We start from the raw sequence: 18955 nt of genomic DNA, 5'->3' as shown, positions 1-18955 counted from the left end.
TCGCCAATGACCTCTAGGTCAAGCGGTAAGGGTCTCTAGTTGTGTGAGAGAAAATCCGAGGTTGATCTCCAGACAGCTTATGAGAAATTAACTCTACACCTTCAGTAAGTAAAGCATGTGCCGTGCACGGAAGCGATTTAACTCCGTTCCTGTGCATACAAGCCACCTTGACTAGGTTGGCGTGTGCCACCAGTATGTTTGACTGGGTGATGAGTAGTGAAATGACTAAACTCTGCCACATCAAGATCGGATGCCTAACCTACAGTGGTTTATCCACCTTAAAAAAAATAAATTAAATTAAAATGAAAACTTATACTCCATTAAATAAAATTTGATTCACAAAAATAAATTTATTCATATATATATATATATATATATAAGCCCACACACTATTTACAATTTGTTTTTCAATTCACTGATATCAATAATACAACCTAAATTACCATTTTGCAAATTAATGTGCACCAAATCATATTGAAAAAGAAAAAGAAAAAGAAATTGAACCATTATTCAAGCCCATACATCATGTTATCACTTTCCCTCATGTTTATCATAGAGTGCAGAGGAGGGCAAGTACTTTGACCAGGAAATGGTCCCATTTGACCAAAATTCATATCCTAATAAGAAAGAAAGTTATACCATCCTCTCCTTATTAAACCCTCCAAAGTCAAACCTCATGTATGACTAACAAGAGTTCAAACTCTTAGAACCCCATGCATAAACCTAAGCAACTTTCTAACAAGAAACAACAAAGAACTTTCACCAAGGTCTAGTCCAAAGACCATTTTTAATTTTATTAGGTGTAACAATTTTAATTCGTTGGAATGCATCTTAATTACTAGTCTTGGAACAAGACTTATTCATCAACACATCCACCTATATAAACACATTGAGAGGTGAAAGAAAAGAACTTAATTCAACATCAAGAACAAGAGACCATGGCCAAGTTTGGAAGAGAATATGTGATAATATTCATAGTGCTTGTTTTGTTGGTAGGGAGCTCACAAACTTCATCGGCAGCGAGAATATTATACGGTGACCAATGGAAGCCGAGACTCAATGATAGAGTTTTAGCATTGCAAGCCTTACCGAAAGGCCCGGTGACGCCGTCTACGCCTTCGGGGTGTACCAATGATCCTAACAACACTAGTGGTTCATGTCCTTGAGCTACTGCCATGGCTTCTGCATGCTTGTGCAAGCTCATGCATGCAAGGAAGTGCTCTGGTTGTGTTTTCTCTTTTTTCTTGTTAATTTATTTATGCTGTGTTTCATATATGTTTAAGCTTATTTATTCTCTTATTGGAGAAGTTTGAGCCATTGATTGATTAATTTGTGTATATATAATAATAGAACATAAGAATGTTCATTGGAGTTTTTCAATTTTTTTTTTTCAAGTGTAACAATGGAGAAGTTGTTATGCATGTTGTGTCTTCTTATGTTTTATTTTATAATATAAAGAAATTCATTGGTTTTTGTATGTGGGTGTTTGTCAAAGATTAAAGTTGAAGAGGCAACTGATTAAAAGGTGTAAATTATAGATATTATTAAATAAACCCATCCATCATAGTGGAAAAAGAACCAACTTTTCCCACCATAAAACCATAAAAAAGTATACCTTTGGAAGAGTCCGCCATTAATGAAGATGTTGCTATATATATATATATATGTATAGCCAAGTATGAAAAATATTTATGTGTAAAGTTTTTATTTGAAAAATAGTCCATAGAATGAGTTTACTTCTCGTGATTCATACAACTATAGAAAATAATGTGAAAATTAATAAAGTTATGAAATACAAAATTTAAGAAAGTGGAGGCGGATGAATTGGAGTGCATTAAAAAAAAAATCCAAAAATATTTACAAGTTTTCTTTTTATTATTTGTTCTCTGAAAAGCTTGGTATAATTCTGCTTTAAAAATTTATATAAATCATAATGTATTAAATAATAATTAAAAAAAAACTCTAAAAAAGGGACCGCGAACCACGAGAAGTATGGTCACCAGCCAAGAAAAAGGAAACAAATTATTTTTTTTTATATAAAAATAAATAAACCACTATTTATTCAAAAATGATAACAAGACAAACAAGCAAATTTAATAATTGGAGAAAAATTAAATTTAATACAAATAGAAAGTTTGTGAATATAAATAAATCACAATTTATTAAAAAACGACCACTTATGGATAAAATAAATTAAATTTGAGAAAAATTATATTTAATACAAATAAAAAGTTCCGGAATATAAATAAACACACATAGAAGTACATAGCAAAATGGATAACTCTATTGATAAAGTTAAACTTTCCAAAATTCCACCCTTTCCTTATTTAGATTCCATGATAAATAAAAAAATAGTAAAGATTTTTTGTTGAATGCCTAACCCAGTCATATCTGATGGAAAGACTAAATCATGCACATAGATATATATATTTTTTTTTTCGCCATTCAAATTTCAAGGTTGGACTGGACCTTAATCTTGAAATTAGAATCAAGACCCACTCATTTATATAAATTTTATATAATTTATATATAATATTAATCAAGAAACCACCGTTGCTTTAGCTGTTGGTTTTCTCCTTTTTTATCACATTTCTTGACTGCTTCTCAATGGGCAAGTGTGGCAGTTAATTCAAGAAAAGAGATTACTGATTAATTAAATTAAAATTTATCGACATAAATTTATCACTTAATTAAACAACAAACATGAGCAATTGAGATAATAAACTAAATATAACATTTCACTTGCACAAAAACAAACCCCAACATTATCAAAACAATCACTAATAACACAAATCAATGTGCTTACAGGAAATACATAAAACTGGAAGAGTAATAATTTACAATCAAGGCGAAACTCAAGTATGTCCCTGCAGCTCTTTGGAAACAACAAACACAAATCAATCTGCCGGACTGTAGAAAGGTCACTGGACTGGTAGAAACCAATATTCACCAGACGGCGATCTCCCGCTCCGTAACGGGACATCGCAGAGGGAATGCTGCAAATCAAAGATCGTCGGAGTAAACCCAAACCTGACTGTCATTTAACCAACAGACAAAGCTGCTAATCAAGCAGTGGAGCAAACTCATATGTATTATTACAAGCTGTGTGATTATCTCATTCCCGGCTATCAGAATCTGATTACTGATGAAACAGTATGAAAACTGAGTCAGCATTGTTATCTGAAAATGAATGAGCTATACAATCAAGCTCACTGCATAAAGCAGAGACCGGCACAAGTACATATCGCCTGTAGATGACAGAAACAAGGTTTTAGAGAACAATGCTTGGAATGAAATGCCCTTGACAATAGCTAATTATATTGCAGTATTTGTCATTTCTCCATGTGAAGAGCATTCACAACTTGAAAGCTTAAATGAGCCTGACGCTTGCAAATAAATAAAAAACAATAAATTAAAAAAGAACGAAAAGTCCAATCTTTTGATGATGACCTATAAACTTTGGAAAATAAAAGAGATTGAAAGGTGAACTATGAAAAGTGACCGAAATTTCAAACTTCACTGCAGACATAAAGACCCTATAAAAGTAGGAAAACTGAAAGAGGAATAACTTCAGAAAGCAGGATCGCAAAGATGTTGACTCATGACGCATGGGTTTTTTTGTTCATGATTAAAAATTCGAAAGAAATAGGAATATCTTACTTGGAGCTTAAATGTACTAAAATTGCTTCTTTAGTAGTGTGCCCCTGGCAGGCTTGATACTCTGCGAGTCCCGAAAGCAAACAAAATGCACAAGGGTCTTGCCCTCGGGATAGACCACAAAAGCACTGGTTCCAATCCGTTTGTAGCAACGGGAACAAGTGCTCTCCCCATCAATTTTCACCACTGTTCTTCTTTGCTTATGGAGATCCTCTTTTACCTGTTTGGCATTCCAACTGTGGTTATAAACATATATCAAGCAATTTTGTCAAGGAAATGACTGATGTGGACAGACTGGTCAAGACATGAATAATTTCAAATAACAGAATATTGATCATTACATTCCTAATTTGAGCATAAATAGCAATGAAAAAAAATATCAATATATATATATATATGCACATCAAAATAAGGTGGTGAAAACTTTCACAATAAAAAGAAAATATAAAAGAAAATTGATGTTATTCATCAAATCCATTTCACTTTTGAAGGCAGGCCCAATGTTCCCACTTCACAGTACATCAGTATCATGATAAGTGAGAATCTGCCCGATTGACTAGTAAAGAATTTATGCAAGAACAAGTCCTTCATATGTCTTGAAATAATTGCACTTGCATCGATAAATGGAATATAAAACACATAGCCCTTGAGCGTTGTGGCAACAAAACCAAGTGCCCTTTCCTTGGTAATAAAAAAATATATTTTACACCACGCTCCATTTCAGAAGATATTTTAAGAATGTATACATAAGCTAAGTGCCATAATCTCTCTTGTACTTCTAAAATTTGTTGCAGGCTTGCAGCAGTCCTGGAAACTGCAAAACCATATCTTCTGTCTAACTACATTTCTCACATGATATTGTATAGCAACAGAAACTACAAAATCAATAAGAAGATAAAAAGAAGAGGGTCAGCCTGTGGTTGAAACTGATTATTGATTGTCTCTTGTGTCACCAATCTACCAAAAGCTCCTTCAGTCCTTAGACAGACACTAGTTTCCTAAACAAGTTCCTGAATTGATATTTTAATTTCAATCAAGCTACTTCTTTTGCCCAAAGAAAAGTGCCTTATTGACTCTCTACAACAAACATGTTGCAACCATAAACCATATGACAACACTGTCATATGTTCATTACCACATAAATGGAGCTTGGACACAATTGAATTATTTCCATCTCCCAAAATATCTTTTACCGTGGATTCTATAAACAATGAAATTAATAGACTTAAACCTAATCAGCTGTAAGTTCACAACAGGATAAACCAGCATGATCCATTGATACAAACCTGCAAATTCTCAGTAAACCTCAGGCTCTTGATAACTGAATAATTGCGACGACCTTCACTGGATTTTTTTAATAATGGTTCAAGAAATCGAATCAAGTTCTGCAAAGTAAAGAACAACACAATGAGTAAGAACATGAAAGAACAGCTGCATGCAATCAAGAAACATATTGCTAACAGAAGATCTGTTTGTATAGAGGATTGATCACTTTCTTTAATGCTAATTTCATCATATACACTATCAGGAGCTTGATGGCCAACAAGCTACCCTTTTGGAAAGCAACTGTTTACACAACTTGATCATGGACAAAAACTACCTTAGGGAAATCAAACTTGTGAAGTGTAAATGCTATATGCACCAGCAGAAAATGAAAAGAAACATGGTCTGCTTTAGAAACTTAGAAACTTAATGGAAATATTTAAAAGTAATTTTATTATAAATAACTAATAAAAGAAGAAGAAGATCACTGACACCCATGTCCAGTCTACTTGAATCCAAATAGAAACTGTTAGACACTGTATGACTTGGCATGCCAAAGTTTTACGTTCCAAAGGAAAAATAAAATCAAATCAAATGATCATAAGGATGTATTGGTACAACCCTCTTGGAATTCTATTGAAAATATTTGCTTCGAAGAAAGCAGCAAATAAGGCAATCAACTTTTCAGTAATTCATAGATAGGTCAGGAGTCTTGAAAGGTTGCACAAGAATTATTTATAGCAATTAATACCTGAAGTTTTGTGTCTCTTGGCAACAGCCTTAGGGCCTGAGCACCATTGATCCTATCCCATCTTTGACTCAACAAATCAAGTGCTTCATTTGACATTATAGGACCACCCTCCCCACTGATCTCATCCCCATCTCCATCACTTCGGCCACTATCAGTACCGCTTGGGCTAATGCGTATATCATCAGCCCACTCAATCTCGGCAACTTTTCGAGCAACACGGCTGGCTTTAGTTTTAGCAGAGCCAGACTTCTGATTGGCAACATTCTGGGGCAGTATAGGATTTATATTTCTTTGCTCAAAATCTTTAGTTGTCTTCTGAGGATTCAGATAAATTTGCAGAAGTGTAAGGTATATATTTGATGATGATTTAGAAACTTGATGAAGCCCTGCCTCATAAACACGATCACAGTATGCAAGTGCCAGTTCAGGTAATTGAAGCTGCATAATACAACAGGAAACCAAATAAGTTTACCATTACCAACAAGTCAATTTTCAACACTACATGCATAGGAACCCAAAAGCTGATATTACATCCTAAGGATTTGACATTCTCAATATTACATCCAAGTAAAAGACAAAGAGAAGCAAAATGACGTAGAAGTTACCTTTAGTGTTTCCTGTTACATGGATTTTTTACATTATCCAGCACAAATTCCAAAAAAAAAAAAATAATCAACAATTTGGGTGGTTTGAAATACCTTGTGCACATATAGAGATAAGGCAAGTTGGTGTTGATTCATTTTTCCAAGCAATACTGCACGCTCCTCATATAAAGCATCAGCTGGAAGTCGCTTCAAAAGAGATTCTGCATTGTAACCTGATATGCCATCCAAGGCACTCAATAGCTTCTTACGTGTTGCAGAGTAAGATTTCTCATCCCACTGTTGTTGTTGAGAAAGATCCTTGTACCAGTCAAGTACTTCTGAAAGATATATTTGGACCTGCCGGCAAAAGTTTGCTTAATGCATACATCCATATTCAGTACAGAAAAATGTCAAAATGAAAACATTATATGAAAAGAATCTCCTACCAGTTCATTTTGCAGATTTGAGTTGATCTCGTTAGCACTCATTGAAAGCATAAGCTCTAAATATGTAGACTGCAACTTTGGAGCATGCCTTTTCAAGTATGAGTTTACCAAGTCTGCTGGAACATTGCCAGACAGATAGAGGTCGATTGTTTCTGTTGGACAGCTTTCAAGAACATTTGTCGAGAATTCCAAAACAAGCATAGGGTCTGTCCTACAAAGAGGCTGCGAAAGTGATGATAGATCATGCAACAAACAGAAAAAGCTTGGGTTAGAATTGAACTGCCTCCAGAAATTTTAGTTCTTAAATATTACTATGATCCCCAAAATGTCAGATTGGATAAATGTGAGTCATACTGAAGAATAAATTTCAGGAAAAACACATTTAAGAAAGTAGAAACAGAATAATTTAAACAAGAACTATGTTATTTAGAGTAACCTTGAATTTGCCAATACATATCTAATTGAGATGATAGAAATAGATTTTTATACTACCGATGCTTAAAACTGATTTGCATCTGCTTTAACATTTTGTTGCTAGCCAGTGTACTTCAAGCAACAATAAATACATCTCAGGGACTTTTCAGCTGTTCACATACTATTGTCATGCTCACATAAAAATGGGTAAATCTATGATACATAGCATCCTATATGCAAATAAGTAACATAAAACTACTCATGATCTAGAAACCCTAGCTTGATAAAGATGTAATTATCAAGATCAAGTATTTCAAGTATATTGTAGACATTCATAACCTATTAACAAATCAATTAATTAAGAACCTATTTGCAACAATATGGATTTTGACACTCTTTTCTGCAGTGAACCTATAGGTCATTAAGAGTATAAAATAGGATGAAAATTCTTTAAAAAATCAGCTTAAAGTTGTATAATAACAATTGGACAGGATGTAAGATATCTTGCATTGATTAAGTTAAGGATTTGTTCAACAGCTTGGTTTTGTTAAAATATCTTTTGAAGATAAATGATCATACCTTAAGATAATCAATGATCATTTCTGGCCGAAACTTCTGGGTGAGTTCAGAATTTGCATGGTCAGACTTCGATTCATCAACTAGTTGATTAAGAAGCTTGAGAGCCTCACTGTGCATTTCATTGCACTTGTAAAGTTCCAACAATAGAGTGAACTGATTTCTTTCTTTTAGAAACTCTTCACTTATTTTTAAATCACAATAGTTGGGACCTTTCAGTAATTCTGACGCTGCTGCTGATTGTCCAGTAAGAAGAAGAGCTTGTAGCAGTGCAGTATCCAGTATAGTTGCCCTCTCCCTTGCAATTGAAAAGGCATGAGTATGGCCTCGTCTCTGTATAAGGAATTAAAACTTAATTAGATATTAGATATTAGATATCAGATAAATAAAGATAATGGCATTACTTTCACCACAGCATCTATAGTTTGGATGATTGCATCTTCAACTAAAATACATTTAAACATATAATATCAATTCAATTGGCATTATCATACAAAAGAGGTCTTTACTAAAAGTTTCCCATTTATAGATACTTTTAGCTATTGCAGGCTATCTTCATGATGATGGTCAATTTTACTCAAACTGAAAGCTGGTGCATAAGTAATTCAAGTTCAACAAGCAAAAGTGCTGGCCTACAAAATACATATGGGAAATTTCAGCCCTAGCAACAAATACAGAAATAAAAAAAATAAAAAAAGGCATATTGTGAGATATACCTAATCATCATAAAATCAAGGAAGGTATAATCTGCGAAACCAAAAAAGATTGAACTGCCATTGCAGGAATATTTACATATATCCAAATAATGCATGCAAATAAATATCCATTTACATATATAATAAAACATGTTGTGAGATATTAAAGCAAATTAGAGAATATTGGTTCGCCACCTTGCTTGAGATCTTTGACTTATATGGATCAGATGACATGATACTATCCTGCACAGCATCCGAGACAACTTCTTCTGTTACCTCTGCAGTAGCCCTTTCAATAATACCATGCCTTTTCTTCTGCAGATACTTTACAAGAGCCATTAGAGCATTATGATTCATTTTCTTGGCCTCAAGTATTGATTTGTCATCAGGTTCCTGCAGCTGTGAGAAAGATGAAGATTCTATTTCATCTGAAGCATCAGAATAAACTCTCACAAGCTGAGAACCATCTGGCAAGTCCATCTCAGGTTCAGCAATGTTTGCTGCCTTCGGAAGATGGATAGACGGATATAAGCTCAATACATAGGTCAAATCCACTTGGGACGCTAGAAATTGCTCTAATGCCTCCTCATAGCTCCCATTGTCAAACAATTGATGCCCATACCTGGAAAATATTGATATACATGTTAAAGAGAAACAGGGATAATTAACATAAGTAAAATTAGGGCTATGACCTGTCTTTTGAACTCATAGTTGTGACCAAACGTACTGTTACTCTAATAACAATTACTTATTGCAATTACAGTAACAGTAATGTAATTGCAACTACCAGTCTTTTGTATGCATCAGAACCATAACCTTAAAAAATAGAATGAAGAATCAAATTCTCCCTTCACCTGCTCTGGTCAAGGGATACCAGTCAATTCCCTACCTTGATGATGCAATTAAAAGGAACAGCACCTGTAAGCCCTATGATCACTAATAAATCACGTGTAGTGTCTTACAAGTATTAATGGGGCCTCCTCAAATGATTGAAGCAGGCAGTCATATGCAGACTCAAACAAAAAGAGAAAGTATATACCATTTACATAATTCGCAATAAGAAGATCACATCTGCATTAATAGTGTATAAATGCATGAGTTGACTTAACATCATCTGACTCTTCCCTGAATGTTCTACATCTTCAACCCACTGCAAGCCTCTAACACAACCAAATTCTTCTATCAACCTTACTATAATAAACTTCAAATTCAAGTTATCTTTCTCGTTCTCCTCTACCAGTTCTAACAGCCACATAAAAGTTAACATTTCAAAAAATATCAGGATACCTTATGTGAATTGAGCCTTCCTTCGCAGCCCGAAGGGTAGAATCCTCAGGTGGAAGCAGCTTACACAAGGCCAAAGCCTCCTCAAACTCTCCACATGCAGTCAATTGAACAATCTAAAGGCCACACAAGAAAGTGATGTTGCTGTAAATAGGAAGTTGGAAGGATAAATGTCTGCTCTTTATGTCTCAGACAAGGTTCTGAAATGAAATAATATGAGTGCTTGTAGAAATGTTTTGAAGCAATTGATCAAATAGTCTTTTATTTGCCATGCGTAATCGAAATTATCCACTCACCATTATACATAGACTAGTTTCAGATTTATTTTCAAGCAATAGAGTGTTTGTCAGAGATTTTAACTTCTTGCTCTCTAAATTAATGACAGCAGATCAACATTGCAGGAATCTCTGTTGTGCATATAAAGCCTATCCAATGAACCATAATACAACTGGTATGGAAAACAAGGGAATAACAATCATAATATAACTGCCCAGAAAAACAATGAGAGTTATACCTGTGCACCGAGAGAGACAGACAACAAACCATAAACAGAATTACCCCTGGCAGCAATCACACAATTACTGCTGTGCAGGAGGAGATGAACATCCCGAAGAGCAATTGTCTGAATTAATGGATAAGGGGCTCTAAGAGATCGTATCTGCAAAACTTGTAGAAAGTGAAATTCACATCACAAACATTTATTAACTGACCCTTGTACAGAAAAGTATCTATCTGTAATAAATTAGGAATTACCTCAATGTGTCTTGGTAAACGAGCCAAAGCATATGGCTTGTTAATAATAACTGAGGCAGGAGCCTCAGACCAACATATCCTACCATCTTGTAGAAGCTTTCCATTTTGATCGACAAAAACTCCAATGTTATCCTGGTGATTTAGGACAAATAAGATTAAATGAAACAAGTGCATGGCATCGAATTTGAATTATATACCTAACATTTGTCTTATGAATCTTATGTGATACAGCTGTAGCTGCATATACATCAGAATTCACACCTAGGGAATATTTTCAACATCTTCCAAATTACGCAAACATTCAAACCCCTTTTAATATGTTAATTTGACGAAAAACCATTACATCAAATGGAAGTGAATACCATCATTCCTTTTACCAGATTTTGACCTTCAATTGATACTTACAGATAGGAGAATGAAAATAACAAACATGGATACCTTATAGCAAATTTAGTATGGACAAGTGTCCAAGTTATATGTACCACAACTTTTCGTCACTACAGAAGTATGCCTAAAGAACAAATCCATCCTTATCGATTACTGACGTACAGAAGAAAATTACAAATATAGCATATGTGTAGAGCTTGTAGATTCTGTATTATACTTTTGCTCAAGAAATGCGAGAATATAAAGGAAGAAGACTACTAATATCCTTCTAATGAATCATGTGAATTGACTGCAATTTGAAGATAAAACTACTCCAAAATTCATGTAGGTGAAGAAATTACATCGCCAATCAAGAAAGAAAGCAAAATAAAACTGCTAGAGTATCATAAAAATAAAGTACCTTCCCCAAAAGAAGATCCCCAGAAGGAAGAGGGACAACCAAAGGAGGAGCAATCCTTCCTGAAGGAAATATTTCTGATAGCACACCTGTTGTACTGTTCATTATCATATATTCCCTTTTAATCCCTAAACATATGTTTTCTCCACACCAAGACATAGACTTCACGACATCAGGCACACTAAACTCCTTCACCTCCACAAATTCTCGACCACCTGGCTGACAAAAAAATTAAACTCACATTCCTTGCTCAAAAAAGAATTAGAACAGCAAGTTATGAAGGAACTACATAACTAAATCAGAGAAACCAATATATGGTTACAAATAAGATTGATAATAAAAACATGCAAGTAAATAATCATATCACAAAAGGTGCATATGCCATACATCATGTCTTAAACATGACACATAAATTCATAGAAACATCAATTTTGAAACATGCAACACAGAGCACAAGCACCCCAAGAAGAATTATCTGGCGAAAACTAAAAAATTGACCCTTCTAAAGATCCAATGTCCAGTCCAGATATCAATCTTCCAGATAATAGACAAAAAAACTTAAACCTATATGCATCTATTGACCTAAATTCAATGATAGCTCTGCAGAGTCCTCTTTCAGTAAAACGAATTTACCAACAAAGGAATCTTTATAGCAAAACAACATCTTTAACTCATAAAATCGCTCTTACTAAAATCATCAACAAAAACAATAATGCATAAAGATTCATTCTTGAATACCAATACGCAGCTAAAAAAACCAATTCAACAGTCCAAAATCCGCTTTAGGTACCAAAACTCATCCAAGAATCACAAAAATTCAAGGCTTTCAAGAAATTACCATCCAAGCGATAGATGCCGACTCGCTTCTGCCTCCCAACACAAAGAAACCCCCGCCGATCATCCCAGCTATAAATATTAGCCCCCTTTGTCTTCCCAACAGCCACGACAGTCTCAAGATTAGGGAGGCGATGCAGGGCTACCCACTCTGACAGGGAAAGCAAAAGATCGCGAGATCGGCACACCTCCATGGCCAACGGAGCTCTCTTCCAGAAACCCGACAGGTTCCGCTCGGCAGTGTAGGTCTCCCGCCGGATCTCGGAATCGGAAGCACCCGCAGCAGTGGGGGATTCGTCGTAGAGGGAGGCTGGGGAGTAGATCCGAAGGGAGCCATCGGAGCAGCCAAGGAGGAGCTTGGGGCCATACGAAACCACGGCGTCGATGCGGGCAGGGCAGGCCTTCACCAGCTCCACCGAATCGTACGCACTGTGCACCATCTCGCTCACTTCTCCCTCAACGGAAAACCAAGATTAGATTTTTATAGTTCTGCTAATGAACCATTATGTAGTTAATTATAAAGATTGGCAGGGCCTTATTTGTAAAAAAAGGGAAATTTGCATATAAACCTCTATAAAAACATTCATAATTGTGAAAATACGTCATTCAGAAAATGCATTTATGCCCAGTAAACACCACTATTTGTGTATTATCTCCAAGTTAACAGATAAACTGAAATTTTTTATTTAACTGGAAAAGATTGAAATGAAATTGTAATTTGTTTACTACAATATATATAGTTTTATTTATTCCACTTTTTAGGGGCTATGCAATTTTTAAAAAAATAATAAATTAAATTAAATTAAATTAAAAAACAAGAGGAAAGTAAGACCAGCTCCCTCCAAAATTTTCACTTATTCTTTGGATAGTTTTTTAAGTTTTTCATATTCCTAAAATGTCTATGTTTTTTTATTGTTTTATTTATAAAAGAATTATTTTTCATCCAAAAATCGCATAAAATTACGCATTTACCCTTGAGCAATTCAAGAACTTAATTAAGAGGGATTGTACCGTGATAATTGAAAAGTATCAATGACTAAAAAGTAATTTTATCTAAAACTATTCAAGTCCTTTGGCAGGAAACTGCTATACGGGGATATATTATCCATGGTTTTTATTTATAGTTGTTCTGGAATAGATTATTCTGTTTCTGTGAGCACACTTTACTTAGCAACAACATCACAACCAAAAATCCCTTCATCATCTTCTTTCTTCTTCACTGTACATATATATATATTATCTAGTGATGATGATTGCTATTAATTATGTATATATATATATATATTTGAAATCTCTTCAAATTGTGTTAATATATATGAAAGGCCAAGCATGCATGCATTTATAGATACTTGGTCATCTGACCATGCATGGACTTGGAAAGATGTAATGAAATTGTTGTTGTACTTTATTCCTCTTCTTGTTCTTGTTCTTCTTCTTCAAATAAAAGGAATGACTTGAACCAAGCATTTCAAGCCTGTCAACACACGGTTTGTATAATATGGTCCGTTTTAAGAGGAACATGGATGTTAGCTGGCTAATAACTAGGTTGAACCAAGGAAATTAATTAATAAAGAATCAACTTGTTTGTTTGTTAACTATATAAAGTCATGTTGCTAGCAATTGCCTGCATTGTAGGTTAATTACTAAAAACAAATGAATATTCAGTTGACATGGTATTAGAATTGACTTGTTTGTGTTATTTATCCGTACAAACGTGGGCCTCGATCGGGTGATATTATAAGATATAACGATGAATTTTCTTTAAAAAAAAAATAGTATGACTTAGTATTTTAGTTAAAAATAATTAAAAAATAAAAATTAAGAATTCAATAATGTTTTGACAAGTTAATAAAAGTATGAAAGACAAAATAAATTTATATTAAGAAAGCTTTCTATAATAAGTCATATACTATACGTACCTTAAAAATTTTAAGCTATTGTTAACAGACACTTGAAGACCTATGTTACTTGGTAAAACCAAGACAAATTTACAAAGACATACAACTTAATTACCCGTTAAGAAGCTTTCCTTAGTAAAGTTTGTGGAATTTTCAAAGAGCCCCATATTAATGCATCAATTAATTTTTATTTTATTTATTTATTAGTTATAATTGTGATAAACGTAGGTTTAATGGGCTCATGCGGATTGACAAAAAATTGATCATCTGACCCATACCAATGCCTTTTTCATTGGAACCAATACCACTAAGCTATGAATTCTTTGGCAATGCTTGAATTTTTTGTTATAAAATTTATTATTAAAATTTTAATAAATTATTACTTCTTATATCATAGTAACAATATCGATAGTAGAAAGCTAGATCTTATAAATTAAGGTGACAACACCACACATCAAAACATGAGTTACTTTATATATGTTAGTAGATCCTAAGGTATAGTATTTTGTCAGATTTTACAATAATATTTGGGTTTAAAGTTTGATTGCTTGAATTTATTTTGAAGTAAATTGAAAAATAAATAAATTTATAATTGAACTTTGAATTTATTAATTTTAATTCATATAATTTTTTATTAAATTTAGTCATCAAAATTGATAAAACTAAAGTTGCGGGTGTTTGATTGGATGTTGACTAGGTGTTCAACTATTCATTAACAACTCCTAGCTTGTTAGACCACCATCCACAATTAGTTCTCATAAACATTGTTAGTTATTATATCAATATATATATATATATATATATATATAATTACCAAATAAAAGAAAATAAAATATGCTCATACAAGAAACAGTACAACCATGCCTACATGTTACCCAATTGCATGCAAGACTTAATTTAAGCTTTTATTTCTTTCTTTCAAACATATATATATATATATAATCTTACATGACAATAACAAATATATATAATTAATGACCATCTATGATCCCCATTATTCTAATTCCTTAGTGACCAGCTAGTCTATCTTCTGTGGTGTATCATGCGCTACATACACGTCCATGCATGGCCCATGCAACGTACGTCCATCTAATTCTTTGTGGGAGTTGGAGGACAATTTCCACCTTGGTGGTTAGGGTCCTTCGTGCACCCTGAAGGTCCTGATGGCGTAGTTGTGCCCTTCTCAAGGATCTTATCAAATGAAACAACATGACCTCCATGAAGCCACACTTGATGATCTCCTTGCATTGGTCTTGTCGCAGACACAGCTTGTGAGCTGATCACAAGCACCAGCATGAGAACCACAAGTCCGTTACACTGCATTCTTCTGCAAATGCTCATGTCTAATTTGATCTCTATGCACTAGATCTCTCTTTAAAATTATTGTATATGTTGAATGTGTGTAAATATACATGTATATATAGACATGCTTTCACATGTTTGTGACCATGGACCTAGTCAGTAGAATTGTAATTGCTATGCTGGTTCTTAATCTTGGTCTCTTGCTACCCTTTCTTTTTCCCAAGAATGAAGTGGTTGAACCAAGAAATGGAATTACTTAATTTGGACCGAGAACTCAGTAAAAGCATATACGTGATCAAACACGTTTTTTTGTCCTTTTTGTTTTTGTTTTTTTGTTTTGTTTTTTTTTTTTTAATAAAAATGGATAAACAATACCGTTTGTTTTATTAGTCATCTTTGCAATTTGCATCTATAGAGTAGACCAATAATAATTTTACTATATAAAAATAATTTAACTTTCAATTGCATCAAGATATCCCAAACAGCAGTGGACCTTCTAATAATATTCCACATTCAACCTTAAACTCTTCTCAATTATTTATCTCATTTACTATATCTTATCTTTGTATACGTTCACTTTATGTTATAACTGTTAGAAGAAGTAAGAATGAAAGAGGAGAAGAAGAAGTAGATCAGTTGCATGTTTCATATATACAACTAGTGATCATGGGGCTTCATATAGAAGCTAAATGTACATGTATACGTATGTATATATATACATACATCTAATATACATACATATATCTAACACCCCCCCTCAAACTCAAGGCGGATCATGTGTCTTGAGTTTAGACAACATAAATAGATGCTGATCACGTGTCTGGGCTTTAGTGAAGAAATCGACCACCGAACCCTCGATGAGGCGAGATAATGAAGCGACACGAGTATGAGCACGAACATGACAACGAGTGAAGTGTGCATCCACACCAATGTGTTTGGTCGACTCATGCTTGACCGGATCGCGAGCAATCTAAAGGGCTCCCTGATCTTGTCATAGTGAATAGGAATAGAATAATGAATCGGTACACCAAAATCCTGTAGAATGGAGCGAATCCAAAGCACCTCCTGCATCGTAGAAGCCAAAGCACGAACCTCGACCCTCGAGATCTGGACTTGGCAACGATCTGCTTTGTCTTAGTCTTCCAAACAACAAGGGAAGACCCTAGAAAGATACGATGAGCCGGTGACGAGACCCTATCATCGTGGGAGCGGCCCAAGTAGCATCGAGAATAGGCTTGTAGGGCGAAGAGTGGGATCGGGTGGGAGTGAGAACAAAACCACGCGAGACAAGTGCCACGAAGATATCGCAGGACTGCCAAGAAGATGTCCATAATGAATGGAGGTGGAAGCCGCAACAAACCGATCGAGAATATGCACAGCATGAGAGATGTCGGGGACGTGTAACAGAAGATATACCAAGCTACCAACAAGATGCCGATAGCGAGTAGGATCCGTAAGGGAGTCCCATCGAAGCACGAAGTCGCAAATGCAACTCCATCGGTGTAGCGGCAGACGAGTGTCGGTCAAGCCGGAGCGAGCAAGGAGATCAAGAGTGTAACGCTGCGAGATAATCGATAACCATCAAGATGAGATGTGATCTCGATACCCGGAAAAATATCGAGCGGACCTAGATCGGGTCATCAAGAAGGTCTCACACGCTTTCGCTTCACAAAAGTAATATGAGCGTAATCATCACCGAGAAGAATCATATCATCCACATACAGAAGAAGAATGGTCCGGCCACGAGGTGAAGAATGAATAAAGACTGCCGGATCATGGATGCTCGAAGTAAAACCAGCAGCCCTCAACAATCAGATCTGAATCTCTCAAACCGGGCACGAGGGAGCCCCGCTGAGACCATAGAGAGCACGGCGAAGACGACAAACAGATCCGGGAGGCACCAAGGCCGGGGAGGGAGGAGTCATGTAGACCTCCTCTTTCAGGTCCCCATGAAGAAAGGTGTTCTTCACATCAAGCTGATGAAGAACCCACCGACGAAGCAAATGACAGCAAACGAACTAATGTACGAACAAGCAGTGCATATGGGCTACGAGGAGCAAAAAGTCTCCTCATAGTCACGACCATACTCCTGCTGAAAACCGCGAGCAACAAGACGCGCTTTATAGCGCTCGAGAGATCCATCAGAACGGGTCTTCACCCGATAAATCCAGATGACAAGTAATGGGAATGGCATGAGCGGGGAGAGGGACAATATCCCATGTGTGAGTCCGAGACAAGGCATCAAGCTCCTCAGTCATGGCGGTCCGCCACTCAGGGGATCGAACCGCCTCAGTAGGTACCGGCTCAATGACATCCGAGATACTAGTGCTAGAAGAAGCATAACGAGCAATGTGGATGTAAGGTGGAGCGATCTCGTAAAGAGTAAGGAGGGGAGGATACCTCAGGAGCTGGATCAATAGTAGGGGAGGCGTCAGAGAGGACCGGCACAGGTGGAGTCACAGTGGGATCTCGATGATGGTAAAGTAAACGAACTGGCGGGTGAGCAGGAGGGAGTGAAGAAGAATTGGTAGACACAGCAGGAGACTCAGCAGATAGTGGAGAAGAAGGGCCAAGAGGGGAGTGACTAAGAAGCTCTGGAGAAGTGAGAAGAGGAGGAGAGGAAGGCACTGGGGAAGTATCTGCAGGAGAAAAGGGAGGGAAAAGAAAAGAGAGAGGAACCAAGGGAGAGGGAGACTCAGTAGAAGAAGGAGGAGTATAAAAGAGGTTAGCTTCATCAAATGTGACATCTCGAGAGATACAAATACGACGGGTAGCAGGATCATAGCAACGATAACCTTTATGCTCAAGGCTATATCCCAGAAAAACACAAGAGACAGACTGGGCGGTGAGTTTGGTCCGTTCCCGAGGTGAGAGCAAAACAAAACAACGACAACCAAAAACACGAAGATGATCATAGCGAGGAGGTGTGCCATGAAGACACTCTCCCGGGCTGCGATCATGGAGAGGAGAGGAAGACTGGAGGTTAATTAGATAAACAGCCGTACTGACAGCATCAGCCCAAAAATGAGGAGGAAGAAATGCACCAAGAAGAAGGGCACGAGCCGTCTCTAAGATATGACGATGCTTGCGTTCTGCTACCCCATTCTGAGGATGAGCCCCAGGACAAGATAACTGAGGCAAGGTGCTCTCAGATGACAAAAAGGCACGAAAAGCCTGAGAAATGTATTCACCACCTGAATCAGATCGGAAGATCTTGACTGAGGCAGCAAATTGGGTGTGAACCATGGCTATAAAAGATCGATAAATAGACAATATCTGACCACGATTATGCATAAAGTAGATCCAAGTAAAGCGAGTGTAGTCATCAATAAAAATAACATAGTAGCGGTTACCTCCTTTAGAAACAAAAGGAGCGGGACCCCAAACATCAGAATGAATAAGATCAAAAGGAGCAGTAGTCTGAGATACACTCATAGGATAAGGAAGTTGAAGCTGTTTACCAAGTTTACAGCCAAGACAGACAACATCAGAGGAAGGAGAGACAGCTCCTAGGACGCCAAGACGAACAAGAGATGACAGACGAGAGTGACACAAATGACCGAGACGATGATGCCACAGATGATGAGATAAAACTGCAGTATGACAGTGATGAACATCCTTAGCGGAAGATGATAGATGAAGAGTATCTAACACATAGACTCCATCATGGCGGCGGCCAGCTCCAATCACCTTCCCACTGTGATCCTGCACACG

General features: G+C 36.1%; 1 protein-coding gene across 2 annotated transcripts; it reads right to left on the bottom strand.

The window, feature by feature from the left end:
* Window positions 1-2765: 2765 nt before the first annotated feature.
* Window positions 2766-12507, bottom strand: LOC120260944 (vacuolar sorting protein 39). Of its 2 annotated transcripts, none has more exons than XM_039268536.1 (13): window positions 12046-12507; window positions 11211-11422; window positions 10424-10555; window positions 10185-10328; window positions 9674-9786; window positions 8582-9008; window positions 7695-8024; window positions 6702-6923; window positions 6370-6612; window positions 5672-6109; window positions 4944-5042; window positions 3661-3877; window positions 2766-3248 (listed from the first exon to the last, which is right to left on the bottom strand). In XM_039268536.1, the coding sequence occupies exons 1-12, from the start codon at window positions 12479-12481 to the stop codon at window positions 3677-3679; spliced, it is 2997 nt and encodes a 998-aa protein (XP_039124470.1). In that variant the 5' UTR covers window positions 12482-12507; the 3' UTR covers window positions 2766-3248; window positions 3661-3676. The 2 variants fall into 2 exon arrangements, with proteins under 2 accessions (XP_039124470.1, XP_039124471.1); XM_039268537.1 differs by having other exon boundaries at window positions 11211-11426; window positions 12046-12260.
* Between the last annotated feature and the right edge of the window lie 6448 nt (window positions 12508-18955).

This window comes from Dioscorea cayenensis, chromosome 5, assembly GCF_009730915.1.
Source record: "Dioscorea cayenensis subsp. rotundata cultivar TDr96_F1 chromosome 5, TDr96_F1_v2_PseudoChromosome.rev07_lg8_w22 25.fasta, whole genome shotgun sequence".
Classification (NCBI taxonomy): domain Eukaryota; kingdom Viridiplantae; phylum Streptophyta; class Magnoliopsida; order Dioscoreales; family Dioscoreaceae; genus Dioscorea; species Dioscorea cayenensis.
The sequence above is the reverse complement of the archived record's forward strand: the minus strand, read 5'-3'. Positions and strand labels throughout refer to the sequence as shown.

Bases quoted from the DNA above. Each gene is read 5' to 3' on its own strand.
- LOC120260944 (XM_039268536.1), bottom strand. From the start codon at position 12,481: ATGGTGCACAGTGCGTACGATTCGGTGGAGCTGGTGAAGGCCTGCCCT. The intron at 10,329-10,423 runs GTAATTCCTAAT...CAAGTTTTGCAG, and splicing joins GTTTACCAAGACACATTGAG to ATACGATCTCTTAGAGCCCC. The intron at 9,787-10,184 runs GTATAACTCTCA...TGTGGCCTTTAG, and splicing joins CTGTCTCTCTCGGTGCACAG to ATTGTTCAATTGACTGCATG.